We start from the raw sequence: 24377 nt of genomic DNA, 5'->3' as shown, positions 1-24377 counted from the left end.
TAAAAGTTTGCACATGTGTGCGCAAACTTAAATTAAAGCTAACATCAGCTATCTAGCTAATTTTAGCTTTTAAATAAGTTAATACTCTAGCTAATGCTAGCTTTTAAATAAGTTAATACTATAGCTAATGTTAGCTTGAATATAAGTTTCCACGTGAGCTTTAACATAAGTTAATAAAAACTTTAATATAAGTTTGCACGTGAGTGAGCAAACTTACATTAGAGCTAACATTAGCTAGCTAACATCAGTGGCGCAAAAATAACAAAGAGCTATACTGGATCAATCCAGTTGTAGTTTGCGCTAGCAAGAGTGTTGAATGCTTACCATTTTTCACGCACCTAAGCATGAGCAAGCCAGGGTGCGCGGAGGCGGGGAGGAGACTTTGGTACACCCATTTCAGTAACTACGTCATTGGTCTGAGCTTTTCAAAGCATCCGGTTTTCTAATTCAAGGCGACTTGAATTAAGAAATACTCAGAAACACAGTTTTTAAACAGTTTTAATTGTAAATTGGTCCTCTACTATGAGAAAAATGCTACAATATTGGAGTGGATCTTTAACATCTTCATTTTCCTTGTCTGACCTGGCTCAAAACTGTACAGCTGGATAGCTCCAATATTGAGGGGGCAGGGCTGCTCAGTGCACAACTCAGATCTTTAATTTCTAATGAACTACTGCTCTGCAGAAACTATGTCCTAGTTTAATTTTAGCTTAAACCGGCCTAATCATAATTTAAAAAATGTACCTTTACAAGCTATACAATTATTAATTTATAACCAAAGCAATCCTGTTCAGCTTTTCCGTAAATCTACAACCTTTTCCATTGCTGTGTGAGTGGTTAGTGCAGTTTGTTGCCAGGAGTAGGAATGTCTTAGGCTTTAGATATTAAATGGAAACACTGACTGACGAGGCTTTGAGCACAGCCCATGTGCAAACATTAATTGCACAACTCTTGTCACACATCTGCCTCGCATTTCATCACAGGCACTGTGAAAGATTCAGATGAATGGTTTTAGTATTATGCTTCCATTACATGCCGAGCGAGGCGTGTCCCGCTTTCAGCAAACATCGGCCATTGCAGGAGTTTAGTGTTGGTGTCGCCGGCCGCCGCTGCGTTTGCATGTGTCACGGATCGGGGCCCGCTCCTGCTGAAGGACGACGTTTGGCTCCAGCTGCTCGGTCTGCTGGATGCCTTTAGCATGATGTGTCCCTCTCAGCGTCAGGAAATCCCCTCCGTGTCTTCATTCGGCCTGCCTTGAACGGCTTGAAAGCTGCAGTTAAAATAATTTTTTGTGGAATAGCTTGATATATCCTCCGGCTTTGCTCACAACTGCCGGCCAAGAAAGTGAGCGATAGTTTTTAGCAAAAAAAAGAGGAGAGGGGAAAGCTGCCGACCTATGATGCAACAGCCTGCAATCACTTTTTCTGTGAGCTTCTTGGAATTTCCCTTTTTTTTTTCTTAATTTCAATCACATTTTGCCCAAAAACTTAAACGAATTACAGGTATTAGAACTCGTTGAAAGGACAAAGTGTTGATTCTATAGATGTAGAAACATTTTAATTTAGAGGTCCATTTGCTGGGTTGGTGGAACACCAGGGCTTCGCTGCGTGGGTGGCGAAACCTCGGCTGGCCTCGGCTCGGCGGCACAGACCTTTAGTGATGTAATATCTTATTTTGGAGAGCTGCTCTGTGCAGCACCACGCGATTCCCACACTGCCCCTTTCACCAGCAACCCCCCCCACACACAACCCCTCAGCCATACAGTGCAGCCACTCAAATATAGATGTGGGGCTTTCTGTTTGTTTTGTATCCTTGACTGTGAGTGCAGTGGCTGGTCTGAGCTCGGAGCGTGGCTGAAACACATCTTCCAAACAGGAAGCCCACATGGGGACGGTCATGAAGGACGTTTCAGGGGTTTTGTGGATTTTTTAGTGCCAGTTAAGACTTTTCTTATGTATTTATTGAACTGGAGAATGTCCTGTTTGGATAAAATTATAATTTGACTTTTTATACAGGAAATGATGAGTCACAAACCAAAAGAAAAATATTTAAGTCGATCCGCTATTCCTTTTAAAAGCATGTTTTTATTTTCGAAAAAAGGCAGAAAAATCACTATCCATGTCTTTTATGATCTAATTAGAGTGTTTGGAAATAAAAGGTCTGTATCTTAAATGACTTAAAAAGCCATTAAGTTTCTTGGCGTGCATAAATAACGTGGTTTGTCCAGCTCTGCCTTCAGAACAGCGACAGTGATTCACTTCCTTCCTCAGAGCAGTTATTCATCCACCACCTCTGCTGACAGCAAGAATTAAAGCTCACCCCGGCTCCTCTGTGTCACTTCACAGTGTGTAACTTTCATGCAAAGCACATTGTGTTGTTTTGCATGTGGAAGGAGGAAGAAGTGACCCACTTCTATTAAAATTAGTTTTCATAAACGGACTCACGTTCACTATTTATTAAAAGAGCAGTGTCACATAAATGTCACATCAGGGGCGCACAAACTCTTGGACTCGTAGAGCACAAAGGAAATTTAACCGAAGTGCAGATATTTAGAGTTTTTTGGTTTAAAAAAATATTCTATACATACATACATACATATATATATGTGTATGTATATGTACGTATATATATGTGTGAATACACACAAACATAGACATATATATATGTGTATATGTATACATATATATACACATATATATATATATATACACATATATATATATATATATATATATATATGTATATATATGTTTTTTAACAAAACAATTTGGAGTCTTATTTAAAAATTGTGTCTTTTGTACTCATTTTAGTGGCAGTTTCAATTATTAGAAAACTGACTGCCCAATTCAAGAAAAAAACAACAAATCTTCCAATTCCATATAAAATAACTTTCTCCACTTAGGCATCGGCCGACGTATCTGTGGTGAACCTTCTACGCGGAGACACCAGAATGAAGGAAAAATAAAACATTAATAAGGATTATCAACATCATTTAGTCTAGAATTAATAGTTTAGTGGGCCCCATGTGGCCCCTGGACTCTAGTTTGCCCACTCCCGCATCACATGGTGCCACCTGTTAATGACGTGATGTTTGTGATTTAAGAGCGGTTTATTAGGGCTGGGTCTAAAACATCTGTTTAACTTCACATAGAAAATGTAACATTTAAAGTCCCACTCCGATCATCTTTTGAGCTATTTTAAAAGCTCCCAGTGGTCTTTTCTTTATGTTTATGCGGTTTTTAGCCGATTTGCCTTTGAGTTGTGAGTGAGACTGTTGGTATTGAGCAACCCCACCCCCCTTCCCCTCCCCCGTTGCTAAAAGGTCTATGTTTATGCGCTCTCCCGCTAGCTTATGGCCCCTCACACCCATAAACTAACATTACTGGTGCAGCAAAAATAGCAAGCAATATTGGAGCTATTCAGTTGTACAGTTTTGAGCCAGATGGCAGCTCAGATTAGGAAAATGTAGTGTTTTGAGCATATTTTCTGGGCCACAAATAAGCTCTTTTTCAAACTGCGTTTTTTATCTGCTCCTGATTCACAACAATTTAAATACAGAAATGTACTCAAAAATGCAATTTTAAGTGTAATTTTTTCAAAGTAGATGTCTTCCATTGTCAGAAAAAGCTACAAGCACATGTTAAAAACACAATTTTCATCACATTTTATGCCTTTTTTTAATTTGTGAAAATGTTTTTCTTGTTTTTTTTTTTTAGGTAAAAGAAGTAGCTTTTCTGTTTGCTTTTATTAAGAACTTATATCTACAACTATATAAGTTCCACATTTAAGTTTGAGTCGATAATTATGTAGGAAATGTATTTTAAAAATCAAACAAAAGTGGTTTAATACTTTTTTGAAAATCTAATTGGCTTTTTAATTCAAATTGAAAGGTTTAAAAACTTGACTATACAATCTCCTAAAAGAAAGGCAAGTTTATTTAAAAGTTTAAGGTAAAAATAAATTAAAAAAAAAAACAGCATATTTGCTACATCAGAATGAAACCCATTTGGATGACAGTATTTTTGCTATTGCAGCACATATCATTGCCTCATCCCACCATGTGTTAAACAAAATAAAACAACACAAAAACCACAGAAGTCAGTTGGATGATGAATAAAAACATTTACAACAGCAGCGTCTGCTCGTCATTTTAGAAAGAAAATTGTCTGATGTGGTTCACGTCAAGGCCTGGCGAAGAGCTCCGCCATGTTTTAGAAACTCTCTCAACTCGTCTGCGGGGAGCACAAGTTCAACCAATGGATCTTTATTCATAACAGTGAAAATGTGCGTCAGAGTTTTCACTCTTACCTGATTTCTTTGTCTATCAAATGTTTCAAAAAGTGAGTTAAAAACTGTACTGTGCAAACGTAAACACATTTTATCGAATTAAATGAAATTGAATAGAAAATGACATGGAATGTAAACATTTAGCAAACACAAAAAGTCATTTGTTTCTCAGCTAACTTACCATGTAGAAACCTGTAATTTATATCTGATCCCACCTTCATGTCAGGCAGAAGCATGATTGCAAAGTGTGTGTGGCTAAACTACATTGTAAGAGTTTGAGTCTTGGACATGTCTTCTGCCTATTGGTACAAAAATGCATCAAACTTTTTGGCTCCAAAATTACCCTAATGGAACCAAAACTTAAGTGATTATTTTTCCATAGCTGGAAATAAATTCAGTAAAAAAGGTAAACTATTGAATAACCAGAGCGCTGATAAAAGCTGATAAATAATTTATAAAAATAATACTGATTAAATCAGTCAGTTTTTGGCTGTCCAGTTACATTTTTGTAAACAAAAATAAATATGTTCACAGTTTTAACTTTTACAGCTAGATCATTAATTTAACTGCACTTGTGTTTTTATTTGCATTATATTTACTTCTTACAGATTTATAGAAAAACCCTGGGCGGGTCAGTTCTAATATAATCTTCATCCCTGGATTGTCCCGACAGGGCATGTTCCAGTTACTGTGGGGTTTAAACTGATTTTATTGAAGTCATATGATGGATAAGAAATATTGACTGTATATGACAACTGGACATTGTGGTGTGAAGTGGCTTACTTCCAGTTCCAACCAGATGAAGTCATTTTATTCTTTTTGCAATATGGATGCCACCATTTGGAGCCAGACATTATCAGTAATGTGATTGGTCAGATTGGGTCATTGTTTCTCTACCAAGCTCTCCAATCAGAAGTGAGCTTGTTGGAAGTCTGTCAAACGTTTCGAACATTCAACCTGAGGCATCTGATTGGCCAGTTTATACCTTGAATACCTTCTATTACTGAAAAAATGTGAAAAAAATAGGATTAGCAAGAACGGTTCCCCTGACAAGTGTAATGACTGAGTAATAGCTGGTTATTTCTCTATTGAAATCTGTGGGATTTTGGCTTTTAGGAGCCAGCAGGTACTTCTTGTTTGGAGCGCCAGGGGGGAGGGGTCACTTAGTCCAGTTCTCTTATACAGTTAATGATAAAAAGCCAAAAAAACGGCTTCAATAAAAGACCAATATGTTGCTTGACTGTTTTGGTTTTTGTTCGAAACAGGAAAGCCTGCTTGACGGGAGACCAAATGCTTGGTTCGGGACTCGATCTGGATCAAATTAAGCAGACTCGAGCAGAGTCAATGGACTTGTCCAGTCTGAATTCACCCTTATTTTTTTCCGTACTTCATTTCACGGCTTTAGGGGAGTTATTAGAGGGAATAAAGAGGCACAAGCCTAGTGGAGGTAAAATTAAAAAGGTGTTTAGTTAGTATTTTTACCTGAATTTATAATCAGTTTAATTTAAATATGTTTTGATTTTGACGTTTGTATGAAGTTTAATTTATAAAGTGTTTGTCTTATAGTAAATTGGGTGTTGACACTGATATTAGAGGATTCCCCTCTCACCTCTCACACACAGGACCTCCCACTAATGTGGGAAAACGGGGGTGTCCGTCTGGAAAAACCGCATGGCACTGATGCAGGAAACAACTTCTCAGTGCGGCGTCTCGCTCATGAATCGTCTCTGTTAAACGAGATGAACTTAGACTCTCTTTAAACAGGCTGGCGGTCCAAGTAAGTGAGACACTGGAATGTCTCTGCAGCGTGTCCAGTATTTAAAATCAACAGGAAAGATTAGCCCCAGTGAATTAGTCATTGCAATTTATTGCACATGTCGGCGTTTATTCCTGGGAGCTCCTTCATCTACCCAGTTTTGTAGAAGCACAAACATTCAACCTCTTGGAAAAGCAAACTGGAAAGTACTGGATGATCAGACTGTTATTAAAGCATCTTTTACTTCCTGTGAATGTCAGTTATGAGGGTGAGAAGATCAGGGAACTTCTTTCTGTAAATGGGTGTCCTGCCACCCGCAGGAGAACCCGCTGACCTGGTCGGCTGCCAGCCAACAGAAAGAAGAAGATCAAGTGGCTTCACGCAGCCCTTTTCTTTTCCGCGCATCACTGCTCATTCCAGCAGCAATCCAGACATTCCCAGTGGTCCTTCGCACAGACGGATCAGGTTTAATTTAAAGAATGCGGTTTTTCCTGCGAGTGCTGTTTGTGTTGCAAGCTCCTCGCCTGGACTCTGAGAACGCGTGCGTGGAAGTGTTCCCATCAATCTGTCAGAGACTGAGGTCAACGACCTCTTCTGGCTGTCGTAAGCAAAGCACTTCGATAATTGGGCCCATTAAAGCCTTTTGATATGATAATGTGTGACACGACTGCTGTTTTACATGCGAGAGGTCGCATGCGGCTGGAGAATCTCCTCTTTCTGCTTGTATGAATTCAAAAACACCTGACGCGATGTGGAGAAAATATGAATCTGATTCTGAAATAGTCTGATTTTTACATAAAAAATAAAAGTTGGCTTTCCCTTTTGAACTTATTCCTTAAGTTTCTGCAGAGATGCGAGATTAAATATTGATGTTCTCAATAACCAAGCTGCAGATGACCATATCGCCCCATGTGACTGCCATAGATCCACCTCCTCCATTATTAAATGTCTTTGCTCCGTAGTTTTTGCATTCAGAACCAAACTTTGAGTTGTTTTAGATTCACACTGTTCTGATCTTAGTTTAAATTGTATGTATCTGGATTCACCTATCATTAAAAGCTCCACAGATAGTTTTTGGACCATCATTAAACCAGCTGATGACTTTTAAGTCATTGTGGAATCACATCAACCCCAATTTGAAATGCCTATTCTTGTTTAATCAAAGCACTTTTTTCTTTAGACGACGAGGAAGCGCTGAACTCCATCATGAAGGACCTGGCTGCTCTGGGCCGCTGCTACACCCAGCACAACAGCCATAAGCCCAAGATCAGGAGTTTACTCTACAAGCAGGTACGAACTGTCTGATCCTCCCTCAAGTTTTTTATTTGCAGAAATGGATCACTTGTAAATTCAATACTGGATCCATTTTTAAATTTGAGAGACATGTCTGCTTTGTAATTTGTCCTAACAATGCAACTACACTAGCAAACAGGAAAATTCCAAATGAGTCAAGAGTGCTGCAGTTGAAGTAGGTGAACCATTTCTAACCAGTGATGTGGAGAAACAAAGTTTGTTATGTTTTTTGTGTCAATAATCCTCTTTTCTAACATTTTTAAACAAACTTTCACTACAGATACTTACTTTTGTCATGTGATTCGTTTTTTGTGTGATAAATGAATTACAACCAGTGATTAATTAATTACATTTCAATTGAACCTAATAATTGTTGTAAAAAGTCTAATTTCCTGGTATTTTTATTAAAATTTTTGACAGTAAAGGATCAAAATAGAGTCTAAAAAAGGGATTTATTAAGTTTATATTATAACTTTACTTTACTTTATAACTTTTCTGAACAATTTTTAAAAATTTGACCCATAAAAAAAACAGTAGGAACATGTTTTAAAGCAATGCAAAAAATGTGAAGTTTCCCTTTGAAATGACGCTTTGTTTAACTTGTAATGATTTGAATATACAATTTTCCTCCACTGCTGCAATGAGGTGGTGCGAGGTCTGTAGCAGGTATCATGACAACCTGTTGAACCGCATAAGAAATAGTCCGCTTGTTGTGCTTATAATTGATTTATTTATTTTGTAAATGACCGTGGTATACGTGGAATATTGCTATTTAACAGATACGTTAAATGAGCGAAAGTAACAGTCTGACACAATCATTCTTGTGCGTCTTTTTTTAATTTATAATAATTAACAGCCCTTGTTGGGAATTATTATAGAGAAAATAAGATGCTAATTTTTCTGTAATTAATTAATCACAATTAACACGTTAATTTGAAATCCCTACTGATGCTTTTGCGGATACAGACAAATTCTGACAATTGGACCCAATTTTCATGAAGTAATCAGATTAATATGTAAATTTTTGTTAAACAGTGAAGTTTAAATCGGATAAATAATGATGCAGTGATCCCTCAGCTGAGTGCATGCTCATACAATGACAGTACATGCGTAGATTTAAGCATACCTCATGCCGTTTGAGCAAATCTGAAAACGTAAACACACCGCAAAGTTCAGATTTCTAAAACAATGTGAACGATCAACATTCAGCAGAAAAAGTGAAAAAAAACGACATGTTTGCATCCTACGAGGTTGGAAATCCAGAAAAAGTTTTTAAGCCCAGGGTCAGACATTTCCAAACAAAATCTCTGTTCAGGCTGCAAGTTTTTTGCAATTATCTTCAGTTTTGATGCACTTTAGCTCCAGAAACTGAAGGTGACACAGTTCCCACTGAAAGAGAAACACATTAATAGTTTTGCTGTGTGTCATACTATCATGCATGGTTTAAGCTTGCTGCTCTTTACTGCACGTAACATATCGCACATTATGTCCACTTATGTCCATTCCATCATTGTCAGAAGTCGTCAATATGATACATATCACGATACACGTCTCATGATACAATACGTATCGCGATATATCCCAAAACTTTACTTGTGTTATTCTTAACCTTTTGCTGTGAAGTTCAACAGAACTTTCAAGTTAGACTCAGAAAGACGCTCATAAATAATCATAAAAATTATAAATATTTACTCTTTATTTATCCAGGCAGGACAGATTAAGAACAAATTTCTTTTTTACAACTGTGGCATTTTTCGTAAAGCATCGCAAAATGAAATATTGCAATATATTGCCCAGTCTATTTTTTCGTGAATCCCTAATATAAATGATCAACTCGTGTTAACAAAAATTAAAAAATAATTTATGGATTTGTTGTCTATGTGAGACATGTTTGGCATGTTTTGTAGTATTTTATTTTTACCCTCAAACGTCTATGTTTGCTATGAAAACCTATATTTTTATTTTTCTCTTCATAAATTCGGAGGTTTGTGTTAAATTTTATCGCAAATCCATCACCTTTATGCAACTTTTTTAAACGAGGTCAAACAAAAACTAGGGCAAAAATGCAAATGCAGTTAAAAATATTAAAAAAACACAAATACATCAAAATTTACTACTAAAACAGCTTCAGAAAGATTAAAAGTGTAAAAATGTAGGAAGGTTTCAAGTCTGCCGTCTTTAACTGTAAATGTCTTTTTTGGGTTTCACAGATTATCTTAGCTCCTTTTTTTAAAAATCCTCTTATGCTGTCAAAGTCAGGTGAAGGTTTTGCTGCAGTTTTGCTTCTGATGAGACACAAAGCAGCTTATTGCAGCTTTCTTAATACTAGCAGAGACAGTTTTCATCACAACACACTCATTAAATGAGCAGAAGGTTGGAATCCAAACTGCAGCATTAGTGCCGATTTTGATCAGTTTTAAAAGCAACTTTTTCTTTTTTTTTCCTAATCGGTCTCGTTTGATATTAGTTCTCAGTCCTGCGTTCATTCCCCTCAGTCGTCAGAAGTTGCTCCACGGTGCATTTGTTCCCCGTCCGTGGAATGATAATTGGCAAATCCTCTTAAAGCGGCGATGTTTATGATGAGGTATAAACAAACAGAGAGGAGCAGAGAGAGTTTCCGCTCAGATCGCCTCCTTCCTCTGTGAGCTGGGGGTTAAACCCCCCACTTTTCACCCAATCTGCATCACTGATATGATGACAGTTTATCACAGTGACCTCATGCAGACTTACAGGCTCCTCCAGATTCCTGCTGGCTTTGGTAATGACTTTGAACAGAAGACATAAATTGTGTCATGTCATCCCCGGAGTGGGTTTGTAGGATAAAGTTGTTTTTGAGCCTCAAAATGGCGAAACATCATAATGAAATGAGTACTTTTATATTGTCGCTTCAAACCACACGCATGAACATGAATCATTTCAACTTTCCAATAACTCCCCTCTGTTGTTCTTGTTTCTATCAACAGGATTTAAGAGTCAAGCTGGAGCATGAGAGAGAAAAACGGTACGTTGGAACCTCTGCCTTGTTTTTTCAACTCCTCTGTCCAAGCCGTAACTGTGTCGTTCGGATCTTCTTTGTTTTGATTTGCCATCCCTGGGATTTTGTGTCTTTGGGAGGAAATCGGCTACATGCCAGAGTGGCATAAAGAGAGGGGAAAATTCAGCTTTTTGGCATTGAAGCCTTACTTTACTTTAAAGACCCACTCCAGGGAAAATCCTGTTTTTTTAGCATTTTCTTGGGGCAATTTTCTCACGATGGAAGACATTTATAAAGGAAATTGGGACTAAAATTTAGTTTTTGGGTATTTTTTTTAAATACTAAATCAAAGAGCATGTAGTTATGATGCAGAAGTTACGGTCCCTGCTCCATTCTGTTCCAGTTGCAGACAAATAGATCCATTAACGTCTTTGTTGTCCTCGTCCAAGCTGGCATCTCGGCGGGATAGCTCCAGTATTGCTCTCCTATGCTAGCTGTCTTTAGCTTGCCCTCACACGTTGTCTTTTTGTTTTTTATTATGGCTTCCTTCACTCTGAGTTCTATCTCACCGTCTCCAGTCTTCAAAAAGTTTCTCTTTAAATGCAACAAAAAGCCAAAGATTGAGCAGCAGGTGTGCCATCATTTCAAAGACCACACAACAGCTTTGTGTTACCTTGCTTACTGCTCTCTGTTTTCAAGCAGAACAACTTATAGTTCTATAAGTCGAGTGAAGCGTGACACCATTTTCATTAGTTTAGATTAAATATGTGATTTTCTTCCAACTCGCCAATACAAACAATATTACATTTAATTTGATAAGCATGATGTGGGAGCAGAGGAGGAGAGGCTCTTATTTTCCACTCAGTCATCACTCCAAACAAGCTCTCAGCAGGGAAAATGAGAAATGTTACAGAGGAGGAACACTGGGGGTAAAAGAAACCAGAACCTGCGAGTAATTGCTTTGATTTGCCAAACTCTAGAGCGGAGGAGCAGGGTGATTAGAAAGCCACAGGCGGACAGGAGCAAGAAAATGGAGGGAAACGGCGTGTTTCTTCAGCAAGTTTCAGCCTCACATCCAGTCTCTCCAGCCTTTCACTGTCCTAATTGGCCTCTCCTCCTGCGGAAGAGACACGTTTTCGTGTTCCTGTCTGCTCTCGCTTTGTTCCATCTGACAGTTTTCTTACTTGCTCTTCACTATCAGTTCACACTCTTATCTTATGCGGTTCACATTATCAGGTTATGCTCGAGCGTTTATCAACTGGGTAAACTATTAATATCATATTGTATTAGTAGTGTGAGGCCAGTTTCTATCTAAAGGTTGTTTGTGTTGACTTTAAAAACAAAGCATTCTTTGGATCTGATGTTATAGATTTTAACAGAACTTAAGTATTTGTAGATATTTATGTATGAAAAAAATATATAAATCTACTTTATTCATATCTATCCTTGAAATTGTATCCATTTTCTATGGCAACTACAGCCTCCAAATGTTTGAAGTCTTTGAAGAGAATCTGTCAATCTAGGTGGAGACTAGCGGGCACCACATGGTTTCAATGAGGCCTCTGATTGGTCAGTTTATAACATGAATCACATTAAAGAAAAATATTATGGAAAAAAAGGGTATCAGATCAAGAATGGTAATTCTTCCAAATAGAATGACTGAGTAACAGCTGTTTTGGCTTCTTGGAACCAGCAGGTACTTCCTGTTTGGAACACAAAGGGGGAGGGGTTACTCAGTCCAGCTCTCTATATACAGTCGATGGTTTTTCAATTCATTTTTAGCATATGGAGTTCAAACAGGTCTGTCGCTGCCCGATACACTAAAGCATGTCCCTACAATTGGAAGAAAGAGGCGTTTGAATGTCAAAGTGGGGCAAATCTAGCTTTTTCTTTGACAGTTCTATATGCAATAGGATCATAATTTCTCCTTCATGATCAATTTTTAAACAATTTTACTTCCGTGTTTTGAAAGGGACCAAATCCGAGTTCCTGATTGGTCAAAGTTAAACTTGTTTAACTTTAAATGTGCGTTCAAGAGCCTAAAAACTTGTGTAAACATGAGTTTTACGCGAATATATGTTTGTTTACATAGACTTTTCACTGGAAGTGGTCGCTTAAACCGAGGTTTCCGTGTGAACGAAGCATCGCTGACAGAATTTGGACTTGTGTACAGAAGACCACATTTGGTACCACCTGTTTCCCCGAGGAAACTGGTTGGTCAAGATGGTTTGTTCAAAGTGGTTTTCAGGCAGGAACATTTTCTGCTTTAACACCTAACAGTGAAGAAATAAAGAAAAACTTATTTTCTCTGTTTGTACTGTGATTTTGTTCATGACAGAAGGAGCAGAGCACAGACATGTAGGAGACTAAGCTTTTGCTTTTTTCTGTCTGTCTGAGTTTTTGTCCTTCTGCTTGCTTACATGTAGAGGAAGGAAAGTCATGTCTGTTGGAGCAGCATCCTCTCACCCCTCCTCCACGTCCCTCCAGCTCTTTATCGTCCTCATGATCGCTGAATCTAAACAGAGACAGAGAGCATTTAGCCGCGTTGCTGCTCGCCTCTGATCTGCAGAAGTCTCTCTTCCCAGAATCCTCTCCTTAAATGAGGAGGGGGAGACATCGAAGAGTCATTAAGATAGGCTCAGCTTTGGCCTCTGATGAGGAAGCGATGGGACGAAAACAAACCCCGTTTATCAGGATACTATAATGAGAGCAGATTCTTCAAAAGCAGCGAGTGGAGCGGGATTGTTGGAAGAGAAGAGGCAGGGAGACACTGGAGGGAATCTCTGCCTTTATTTTCTCAGGCTGTCTCCTTTATTTTCTCTGTGGCGATCTGTAAATATCTCCATGTCCCTGTATCTTTCACTCTGTCATTCTTTAAAAGAGGAGGGAAAGACACACATCCTGCCTCTTTTGCTGCCGCTCCAGATTTTTTTCCCCCCTCTCTTTCCTCTCAGGAAGTTTCCCATCTGCCTTTGTGCTGGCTTAGTGGAGAGGCCCAGTGTTGAAACAGAGGCCGATGCACACACTGATTGGGAAGCACACTCATGCATGTGAAGTTTTACAAACTCAGACGGATCAAACGTGCACAGAGCAGCTTTCTCCACAGTAGATAAACACTCTTTCATTTGCATCTATGAGTTTCTTCTCTTCCTGCATCGATTATTCCTCTCCTAACTTCTCCTTGACCCCGCTGACCTGTGCATTTTTTTCCTTCCGTCACCATGGAAACAGAGCCTCAAAGTAACAGAGAAATGCATCACTTTCTGGTTATGCAATGCGAGAAAACCAGTATGATGAGGAAAAAAACAAAGCCTCTCCTCAGATCTGTGACTAAGAGAGCAGCCGCCGGTCACAAAGCAAACATGACTCTCTTTGATCTCTCACCTCCGGTTCTTTCTCCACTTTTCTAGAATCATCCCTTTTCAGAGGCCGCTGAAGATCAAGGAGCTGCTGCAGAAAGTCACCGAGGCCTTTGGCCAGCAGATGGACATGTTCTTTTTGGAAAAAGAGGTATGAATGTCAAGATTTGGCCACAAATGTTGCATCAAATACTGCAGTCATTAAGGTATTACACAAAATACAACCATTTTAAGAAACTATTGGTTTCTTAACCCCTTAATTCCTGTTGTCTCAAATATGAGACAAACCAAAATCAATTTTTTCACTGCTTGAAGTAACTATTGAAGGGGTTACAAAATATAAATGTAGCTTTTAAACATTAAAAAAGCATTATTTGGTGCCCAAAGCTTCACATTTGTGGAAAACATAGTTCCTCAATTAATATTCTGCTAAAAATTAACTATTGATTAATAAACATTGATCATTTACAATTACTGTTGTGAACCTTTTGCAGTTTTCCTGCCCTTTTCAATAAAAAAAAATCCTGTTTATTGAGCATTACTTTGATGAAATAATTAAAACATTTGTGCAACCTAAAAAGTATTGGTATTTTATCCCTTTCCATCCCTTTAATGCATTTAAATTCCATTAATATTTGACTTTAGAAAGATTTTATTTTGGCAGTCTTGCTCCTTTTAGTTAATATTTATCAGAATAAACCAATAATTTATTTTACATTCTTAATTGCACAAGAAAACAAATAAACCGTTTTTGAATTAAAGTGGTCGTTTAAAGCACACATTTAAATTAATATATTTTTTTATATTTTGATGAAAAAACACTCTCGGTGCACAAAGTTTGCAGAAACTATACATTCTTTGCTAAAAGAATAAGAATCATTGATTGAGCTGAAACTTTGACAACATTTTCCTTTAAACAGAGTTGAAAATAATTAAAATATGTTGCTTTTTGGAAGCATTTCAGTGACTTTCTGCAGGTTTCCTACCCTGTTTACCAAACATTACTTTGATGAAACAACAAAAACATCAGTAAAACTTATTTTTATCCCAGAAAAAACCTTGATTTCCCCTTTAAGGCATTTAAATACAATTTTTACTAGATTTTTAAAAGATCCTGTTTTGGTTTTATTACCCCTTTAGTTGGTATTACCTCTGAAGACGCAGGAGGACCTGGATCAGGCGGTTCTGGCGGGAAGCTCTTCTGTGACTAATGGGCTCCTCAGGATACTGCTCAAAACCCCCCAAAACAATCACGTGAGTTCTGCCGATGCCCGTAACCGTGGTAACATCATAGCAAAAGTCCTGTTTTACTTGAGTCTAACAGGACTGTGTCCACGTTCTGATTCTGATTTGTTTGCTTTGCAGTATCTACAGGTGAACAGCAGAGACAAACAGAGCGAGATGAAGTCATCGCGGTCTTTAGGAGATCTGAAGGGCTCTTTGCTGAAGAGCTCGGAGAGGGTCCGCAAACACTCCACAGGTGAGGCAGCACGCCACCTCTGCCACGTCAAATACGGTCAAATCTGGCCTGTGGAATTCTTAGAAATGTCCTTGTTCCATCCCAGTCAAAAGTCAGAAGTGTGTCATTTTATGGAGGAAATTGTGAATGCTTCATGTTTGATATTTAGGAGTTGTTAAGTCGTTTTGTGTCAGACACAGCAAAGCAGGAAGAGGTAGACATGCAGATAAGTGGTGACAGGAAAGCAGTAAGTGCTTGGTTGACAGAAGATGTGATCTGATAGATCACAAAAAAGATGGAAATAAACTATTCTGAGAAAGGAAACAAAGACATAACTTTCATTTTTCACTCAGATTAGAAGTTCTTGGTAGTTCTTAAGTAGATCTTTTTATCATGATGAAGACGAGCGTCCAGTGGCTTCTTCAGCTCAGCCAATCATGTTTTATAAGTTTTTTTTTCTTCTTCTCTTCATTCGGTCTTCCTCAATCGCCACCCGTCCCAGGTTCCATGCACACCGGCCGCACGTCACCTCCTCCCGGCAGCGTCCCTGAAGAGCAGCAGCAGATCGCCCGGCAGGGCTCCTACACCAGCATCCACAGCGAGGGGGAGTTCATCCCAGAGAACCCAGACCAGAATGTAAGAGCTCAGGGTCAACAAGAACACAAAAAAAACATATTTGACATATTTTAGGATCTTGTTAGCTTGAATCTGTCTCAGGTTATTTTAACTGTAAACTTCACCAACAAAACAAACATTTCTACAAATGAAGAATTAATTAAAGCAAAACTTCTGTATTTTAGGGTGATTACAAAAGGGATTTACGTTCACTTTTATGTTTTTAAGTCTTTTTAAGGTTATTTTTATCGAGCCGGTCGTTAAAAATGATTAGAAAAAATATAGCATAGAGTTGGAGTTTGACAACAATTCCGATTCATATCATAATTTGTGGCTAGCGATACAATTCATTGTCGATATTGATTGCATTTGAACGACAATCACTGACTTAAAATCGATTCATCTTTAGCCAAAAATTCAACCATTTATGGCTTCAGCTGTGATGGCACTTTTTACGTCATAGTAAGATAAACCTACCCTGCCTTAATCCAAATGGTATTTTTTCAATATCGATATTAATTTATTTCATTTTGAAACAATTTTATCATGTTATGATTTGATTAACAATTTACCTCAGAAAAATCAATCTGGTTTGATTGTAGAAATATAACTTGATTCCTAATATATTGGCTTTTTCAGTTCACTTGTAGGACTTTCAGGGCTTTTATTTTGAAATCCAGATTTGGCTAACTAGAATCCTGCTTCAATTCTTCCAGTATTTCAGGATATGTTTTTTTAGCTGTTAATTAAAGTTTAGTGTTTATTTCAAAAGGTTTGTCTTGATAAAAAACTAAACTTTTATGATTACACTCAGAATATTTCCACGTTTCACCACAGTGCATGGGGCGTGAGTGTCATGGAGACCATCCTCCACCTGCAGCTTGTGATATCCTGATGATTGCCAGCTTTCTGACCCTCTCTCTCTCTGTTTTGTTCGTGTCAGATGCTGGATCCGTTCGGGAGTGCCGGTAACTCGCTGTCGAGCAGCTGTCAATCCATAGACCAGGCGCTGGACAGGTGAGTTTTATTTCCAGTCACATCAATTTCCTTGTACGACTGAGCCGAGCGGAGAGCTTTCATAAAGTTGTTAAGGAGCAGAGACGTTTGACCCTTCTCCTGGCCTCACTGCGAGGAAAAGGAATCAGGTCATTCTGTTGTTGCCATAGCGACTATACTCTTATCTGGACGCCTGGATTCCTGTTATCATAAGAGCGAGCGGCTGAGTGGGAGATGTGTGCACACTGCACTAGAGGAAAATCTGAGAGGAGTAAGCGAGGGAAAAGGCTCAATCTGAATCAAAGCAGGGGGGGGCTGTAAGCAAGAGCGAGGGTTAGAGAGCAGGACGGAAACCGTTCTACCTGCACGAGGCTTATCAGGGCTCCGGGCTGCAGAACAATGGCAGGAAACGAATGCATGGAACTTTTCCCTGCGAACAGGCATGCGTGCCCCTTATCCAGGGTCTCGTGGCCCCGCGCCGCCCTTCGGTCAACAGAGACGTCACTCCGCGGCGGGACGAGGGTTTAAGTTCTTCGCGGCTGCACATAGAGCCTTCTCCAAATTATCATTTTTATCCAGCTGTTGCACATAGAAGCTGCAGAAACCATTTTGAAGGTGCATCCCTGACTAAAAGTGATTAACGTCTTTTTTTCTCTTTGTCATTGCAGCCCTCCTTTCTCGCAGAACAACCGCGACAATAATTACCTGAATCTCAACTATGAATACAAAGGTAGGAGGGGTCTAACCTGCAGCACTCACTGCAGTTCCTTTAAAAACGAGCTAATTCTCTGCACAGAACAGATAAAGAGAGGAAGCTATTTTCCCCTGTATGGTAATTAAACCTACAAATGAAGTACAGGGAAAAGGGTGTAGAGATAATAATAATTGTGTTGGAGTTTCAAATATATACCAGAAAATGGGATATAGTGGTGATAGTTTATGTCTTAGTTGTAAATTTTAGGAAAACCAGATGTTTTCCTGTCGAATTTTGATGTAAATCTGCTTATATTCCTAAAAAATATGAATTATTTTCCCCCCCTTTTTTTGAGAACACCATACAAGCGCTCATAAAAAGAGCAGGTGTCTCAATCAGCCCGTTTCTTCCCGTTCTGCTTCCCTCTGGTGTGCATTAAAAAAAGGGGGTATGTTTAACAGGCTCACATAAAGCAGCGGTGCTTAAAGACTCACTTGGGCGCGCACACGTGCGCTCCCCTCCTCAGATGTAAAAAAAACTGTGTGGCCTTTCCTGCCGAGAGCTACAGTGTTTGTTTATCATTCCCCGTGAGTAGATTTTTCCTCTCCATCCCGCGCTGCCAAACACAGAAAATAACTGCCGTCTCCCCGGGATACGGCCGCAGAAACACCAACGAACGCCGGCAGCCCTCCGACCGAACAGCTGCTTTCAATTGCGAGAGGCTCCGGCCCTTCTCCGTGCGGTGCGTGCGCGCAGAGTGCCGGCGCTCTCGTGCGTCAGCAGCGCTCGCCACATGCCTTCAGTTACTGCTGAAGGAGGCTGGGCTTTTCTGTCTCTGATGCAGTTTCTCCCCCGCGTGTGTGACATGCAGATTCAATGGATTTAACCTCCGATCATTATCAAGCATCTGTGCTCAATTACAGCTGTTTTTAAGGAGTGTGTAAAGACGCCGTGTGCCTCTTCCTGACAGAATAACTGTTCAGGTTTAAATCATTTTGTTCTTGACACTCAGTTTTTGCCTGTTTACTCCCGCTTTTTTTAGGTCGCCATGGGAAAGGAGGGACTTTCCCACGCCAGTTCCAGTTGCCCAATCGCAGCAAGGATTATGGAGACCGTAAGAAGTTCCGCCTTCTTTCCTAGAACCTTGTTACACATAGAATTTACAAAAATCCGGTTAACGACTAAAGCCGCCACAAAGAACACATCAAATCAAGCTAAACTAGATACACAGCATTATCAGTGATAATGCAAGTTTAAAGGCTGTAAGCTGAATGTGGCTGCAGAAGATGCCAGAGTTAATAGCTGAAGCTGATAGCTGGCCAAAATATTAGCTTAAAGCTAAAATAGCCAAAAAGATTGAAAAAATGTCAAATTTTGCAAGCATGATGCTAAAATTTTAGCTTAACTCAAAGTTAGCCTAAAAAACTGGAAACATGTCTAAATAAGCCACAAAAAAAAACAGCTAGCATAATGCTAAAATATTAGCTTAAAGCTAAAATAGCCCCCAAAAATTGCAAAAATGTCTAATTTTGCCAGCATAATGCTAACATTTTAGCTTAACTCAAAGTTAGCCTAAAAAACTGGAAACATGTCTAAATAAGCCAAAAAAAACAGCTAGCATAATGCTAAAATATTAGCTAAATGCTGAAATAGCCAAAAACTGGAAAATGTCTACTTTTGCCAAAACAGCTAGCATAATGCTAGAATATTAGCTAAACTCAATATTTGCCTAAAGAACTTTTAAAAAGTCATTTTTTTCCAAAACAGCTAGGACATAATAATAAAATATTAGTTTAAAGTTAGCCTAAAAATCTGGAAAAAAATTCTAAATTAACCAAAAACAGTGTAAAAAAAATAAGAATTCCAGATTAACCTACAAAATTCCAGTAGCTGTACCAAAAAATGTACAGAAAGGAGCAGGAGGATCATTATAGCATATACAGAATTATTAATAATTTGGTCCAAGCAATTCCAATATACCCAATTTATCTAATTTGTATTTATTTATACCTCATATAAGTGACTGACAGATCATATCCGAGAGTTTTCATTGTAATTGTCCCATATTGGGCAAATAATTCTGTAACTATGAAGAGAAACACAAATATCTTTGTTTAATGTGCTTTGATTTATTTTAGTTGATTTAGCGATAGGGGGCTTCTTTCTGCTCCTTTTTATTTATTAGTTGTTATTTCATTTTTTATCATTTAGATGTTATTAATTGTTATTAAATGAAATAAATAATTATACTCAATGCAGTTTGCTTCTGACTGTCAAGTTTTAGGGTAAAAGACAGAATTAACCAACATCGTGTCAGATAATTCCTTAAGTCCATCACCACATTTTTATGAAATCTTCTAAACGTTTGATCACCAGTTTTTGCACTTTTTGTGTAGATTCTGTACATTATGTTCAGGTTTCCACGCAGCTGCTATTTACTGTTTTACTCAGAGGCTAACCTTGGCTAGCAGTGATTTACGTTTCCCTGCAGTGAACCCGAACTTGAATGAAAACACTCCGCTGTACTTCCTGTCTGAAGGGAAGTGGGGCAGAGTTGGCCTGCAGTCTGAGCTGCTCTATGCTCTGCAGCACCTGTAAAGAAATCATGGAAGCAACTGTACGGCTAAAACAAAGACTTGTATGTGTGAAGTGACTCATGTGTTTGTGTGTCTTCAGGTCGCAGGACTCTTCCACGGAGCTTCATGCCGCAGGAGAACCTTTTCCAGCTGGTTCCTTCCAGTCGCACTCGCAGTTATAACGGAGAAAGCACGCTGCAGTTCACCGAGCTGCGCTCTCTGGGTCGCTCCGCTGACAAAGGTTGCCAGCGGGGAACGGCAAAATGTACGTTTTTAAACATGATTTAATCACATATCAATAATTGTGAAATAAGTGCAGAGAAATTGATTATTTTAAGATAGTTTGATAACCAAAAACGTAAATAGTTTGTATGAAAGGGAAGACAAAATATTTCTGTATTTGTTTATTAAATCTGCATCCTTACAAAACGATAATATATTTACATATATATTAAGCAACAAAGCATTAACAATATTTTCTATATTGGAGTACTGTTATATATTTTTCAGTATATTAAAATACTGCAATTTTTTTTTCATACGTGCTAATTTAATAACAATAATAAAAAAGTGTACTTGCACACCAATGGATTAGAATATGTGAATCAATAAAAAGAAATAGATTGTCCATCCACACTTAAAAATATATAAGTACCAAAAGTTGCTGATATCTTGAAATATATTTCGTAAGTATAAAGTAGTGCTGGGAATCGATTAAAAAAATTTAACTAATTAGTTACAAACCTGAAAAAAATTAACCGCAATTAATGAGTTGAATGAATAAAAATACTGAATTTGAATGAAAATGAATGTCGGTCCCCATCCCAAAATAAAATAATGGTCTGTTTCCTTTCTGTTGGATTTTTAATATCAGACAGCTCTGTTTAGCTCCGCCCACCACAGCGGAACTTTCGCTCTGCACTGCAGCCGTTGGCTCGATGTTCATCTTACGCTTCATTTATTAAAATGAAAGATCGCTTTTGTACAAAAACTACAATTGAATGCCTCATCATCTCTTTAATTTAATAAAATCTCAATCACAGAATTTATGCTTATCTCACACCACTTCAATAAATATTAATTATGTTTTGATTAATCGCGTTGGTTAACGCGTCAACTTTCACATCCTTAGTATAAAGTATATTGCCTTATATTTTTCTTTCTGGATTTTGCGCAGCGGCACCAATAAAGTTAAAATCCTGATTTTCCTAAAGGGTAGCAGAAAATCAAAAAAACTAAAATAACTAGTTTTGATTGGAATCTCCTGTTTTAAAATTAAAATTGTGTTTATCACATTGATATATAGTGAAATTGGTTGCACGATTGTTCGACAGAGTACAGGCCTTATAGCAGGAAGTATAAAAAAATGATAAAAGCTCCATAAAATATAAGGTCACAAAAGTGTAAAATGCAAATTGTTAAAAATATATAAAGTGGCTTTGTTTTGCAAAGATTTCAATATTTTTGATTATTTAGTTGATTTAAATCCAAATCTGAGAATAATTGTTGAGAGGATTGTAGACAAATCAAAATAACACACAACTGTTCAAGAGTTTTTTTTTCTTCATCAAAACACTTCAAGTGGATACAAAGTCAGAAACTTAAGTAGAAGTGATGTGCAGTGAAATTGCAGCAACATAATTCCCTGCCGATCAGTTTGAGTCACAGACTCGTGGATGGAATCTGTCCTCCTTCGGTCTGTACGAGCGTTTTTTTTTTCCCAGAAACTGTCTCGTTCCCGTTGTCAGCTTGGCTCAGCAGTCTGTGGCTGACGTCTCACCCACACAAAAACTTAACAGTCTAACACAACCGCAAAGCAGCCTGCTAAATCCAAAACAAAGACTCAGAGTCTGCGTCTGAGAAGACGGAGCTGCTGAGATGATCATTCTAGCTTCTGACAACTTTGTGTTGGTGGATAGCGGCTCCACTGCCTGACTGATATTTGGGGTTTCCCCGTGATCTGACAGGGTCTGCGGTGAATTATTTCTCAGACTGCGGTGGATTTGACGTCTTGTCTTGTGAGGTTTACTGCAGAAGTTTATTGTAGTTTATTGCTGAATCCCTTCAAATCAGCGTATCAGTGTTCGAGACTTGCTAACTCAGTTATTTATTGGTGGGTTTTCATCATCTGGCGTTGTTTTCTTGCAGCACCGCGGGCGCCAGTCAACTGGCGACAGGGAAAGCTGCTGGGGCGAGGGGCGTTCGGGGAGGTCTACCTCTGTTATGACGCGGACACGGGCCGCGAGCTGGCCGCCAAGCAGGTTCCCTTTGACCCCGACTGTCAAGAGACGAGCAAGGTGAGGGGCGAGCGTCGAGAAACCCTCTGATCTGGCGGGAACAGATCTCTGATTTCTAGATTTTCTTTGTAGGAGGTGAACGCCTTGGAGTGTGAGATCCAGCTGCTGAAGAATCTGCGACACGACAGGATTGTTCAGTACTACGGGTGTCTTCGGGACCTGGATCAGAGAAAACTCACCATCTTTGTGGAGTTCATGCCTGGGGTGCGTATGCATAAAACATTGTGATCATTCAACATTTTTAGTTACCACATTTTCTTGAAAATATCCTCTTTTGAGCTATTGCAGAAGCATTCCTAATTGTCTTTTAATTATGATTATGCCATTTTTAGTTTTTTTTTTTTTTTTTTAAATCTGTAATTATCTAGATCTGGGCTTGGAAATCTAACAGTAAAAGAGCCATTAGGGCTTGTTTTCTACTGATCAAAACCTAGAAGGAGCCGTATAGTCTTACTTTAGCATTAAGGAAATTTGGATTTGCATTCATGACAATCTTTTTTTTTTTTTTTTAATAAATATAAATTACTATAATTAAGCAAAAATATAAACAGAAAGTAGCATTTCTAAAAATTTTATTTTTTAAATGTTTTTACCTTTTACCTGTAGTAGATGCCAAATTAGCAAAAAATCTAGCTCGTTACCTAATAGCTGAACTCCACATTAGCATAAAATTCCTCAGTAAATTAAATCAGCCAAAAACGTTAGTATGTTGCTAAAATAAAAGCTAAACACTAAATTAGCCTAAAAACTCAAGTAGATAACAAGTTAGCCAAAAATTTTAGCATACAGACAAAATCTTAGCTTCAATAGAAATTCCCCTCTGATTCTTGGTGTGAAGTTAGCCTGCCCTCATATCCCATCATCCCTCTGTTTGCACTCTCTCCTGCTAGCTTACAGCCACTCACACCCCCATGCTAACATTAGTGTTACAACAAAAATGGCAAGCAATATTGGCAAGAGGACTTGGCCAAGAAAACGACTTGAAAAACAAGATGGCGCCAGTGATCAAGTTCAAAGCATTGACTGTATATTCAATGGTTCAAATGAAGTTCACGCTCTTCCCCTAGAAAAACAATGGAACCAACTTGTGGTTATGGTTAGGAATCCTCTAGTATAGATGCACAAATTCAGCTTCCGGCTACAGTTGCGACATTTCCACTTCCGACTAATTATGAGTTTAATGTTGTTGTTTGGGCGCCATCTTGCCTGCAACCAGATCCCTCTCAATATTGGAACTATCCAGCCGTACAGTTTTGAGCCAACTCAAATGAGGAAACAAAGACATAATTAGGGCATGTCCAAAGTCCGGCCAACGTTCAAATTTCTATTACGCTCCTGTTATAAAGTCAATAATATTCTACCCCCAGAACTTTTTATCAACTGTCTGTACAATTTCTTGACTGTGATTGGCTAAATTACGTCATAAGATTATGGTCGTGATTTCGCACAGGGGTCTAAATGGAAGTTTTAAAGCAAATTTGGCAGGTAGCATGGTGGCACTTGTAACCAGTCGTATTTTTACAAGCTGCGCGGTGGTCACAGAAGCTTTAAGAAAAAGTTACTACATTAGGTCGGTGGCAGGAGCTCTGATCGTATGATCTGTATATCTCTCCGGATGGCGGCTGTTGATATCAAGTGCCGTCCAGTAGCCCGTGGGTGATTATACCAACAATTTTTTAAAAAAATTGAGCGGCGGCATGAAATCTTAAAGATTCATACCCTCCCATTGCGCAGTGGCCGTTGTATTTGTGACTGTAGGAAAACCTTTGGCAACAACCTGTGACTTCTAGATATTTAAAGCTTTAAGGAGCAAACAAATCACAGTTATGTTTTTTTTCCCCAGACCAATAGACTTTTTCTTTTTTTTTTTCTGGTCTTCAAAGTTTGAAATTAAGAGTAATTTTGGTTTAAAAAAATATATTTAGATGTATTTATGTGAATATATGAAAAGTATCTTATTGCATAAAAAATGTAATTAGTTCTTTTCCATTTAACATTATTAAAATGGTTCAAAGAATGCAGGATGAATGGTTGGCCCTCAAACATTTTCACTTAATAAGATCAGGTCCTC

At 38.4% G+C, this 24377-nt stretch overlaps 1 protein-coding gene and 1 long non-coding RNA gene across 2 annotated transcripts in view; one reads left to right on the top strand and one right to left on the bottom strand.

The window, feature by feature from the left end:
- The window catches only part of map3k22 (mitogen-activated protein kinase kinase kinase 22), a 40781-nt gene that overhangs the window by 11924 nt on the left and 4480 nt on the right, over nucleotides 1–24377 (top strand). The window contains exons 4-15 of the mRNA XM_024280407.2: nucleotides 7224–7333; nucleotides 10300–10337; nucleotides 13721–13820; nucleotides 14810–14923; nucleotides 15035–15149; nucleotides 15631–15764; nucleotides 16687–16760; nucleotides 17408–17469; nucleotides 18476–18547; nucleotides 20110–20274; nucleotides 22158–22306; nucleotides 22379–22510. Coding sequence (XP_024136175.1) covers nucleotides 7224–7333; nucleotides 10300–10337; nucleotides 13721–13820; nucleotides 14810–14923; nucleotides 15035–15149; nucleotides 15631–15764; nucleotides 16687–16760; nucleotides 17408–17469; nucleotides 18476–18547; nucleotides 20110–20274; nucleotides 22158–22306; nucleotides 22379–22510 — 1265 coding nt within the window. The remainder of the gene's footprint in view (nucleotides 1–7223; nucleotides 7334–10299; nucleotides 10338–13720; nucleotides 13821–14809; nucleotides 14924–15034; nucleotides 15150–15630; nucleotides 15765–16686; nucleotides 16761–17407; nucleotides 17470–18475; nucleotides 18548–20109; nucleotides 20275–22157; nucleotides 22307–22378; nucleotides 22511–24377) is intronic.
- On the bottom strand, nucleotides 12613–14966 carry LOC112151454. The gene is made up of 3 exons (XR_002920133.2): nucleotides 14820–14966; nucleotides 13695–13804; nucleotides 12613–12825 (listed from the first exon to the last, which is right to left on the bottom strand). It is a non-coding gene; the product is annotated as an uncharacterized LOC112151454 (long non-coding RNA).

This window comes from Oryzias melastigma, linkage group LG20 (genome assembly GCF_002922805.2).
Source record: "Oryzias melastigma strain HK-1 linkage group LG20, ASM292280v2, whole genome shotgun sequence".
Taxonomy (NCBI): Eukaryota; Metazoa; Chordata; class Actinopteri; order Beloniformes; family Adrianichthyidae; genus Oryzias; species Oryzias melastigma.
Note: the sequence above shows the minus strand (reverse complement) of the source record. Positions and strands in the feature narration are given on the sequence as shown.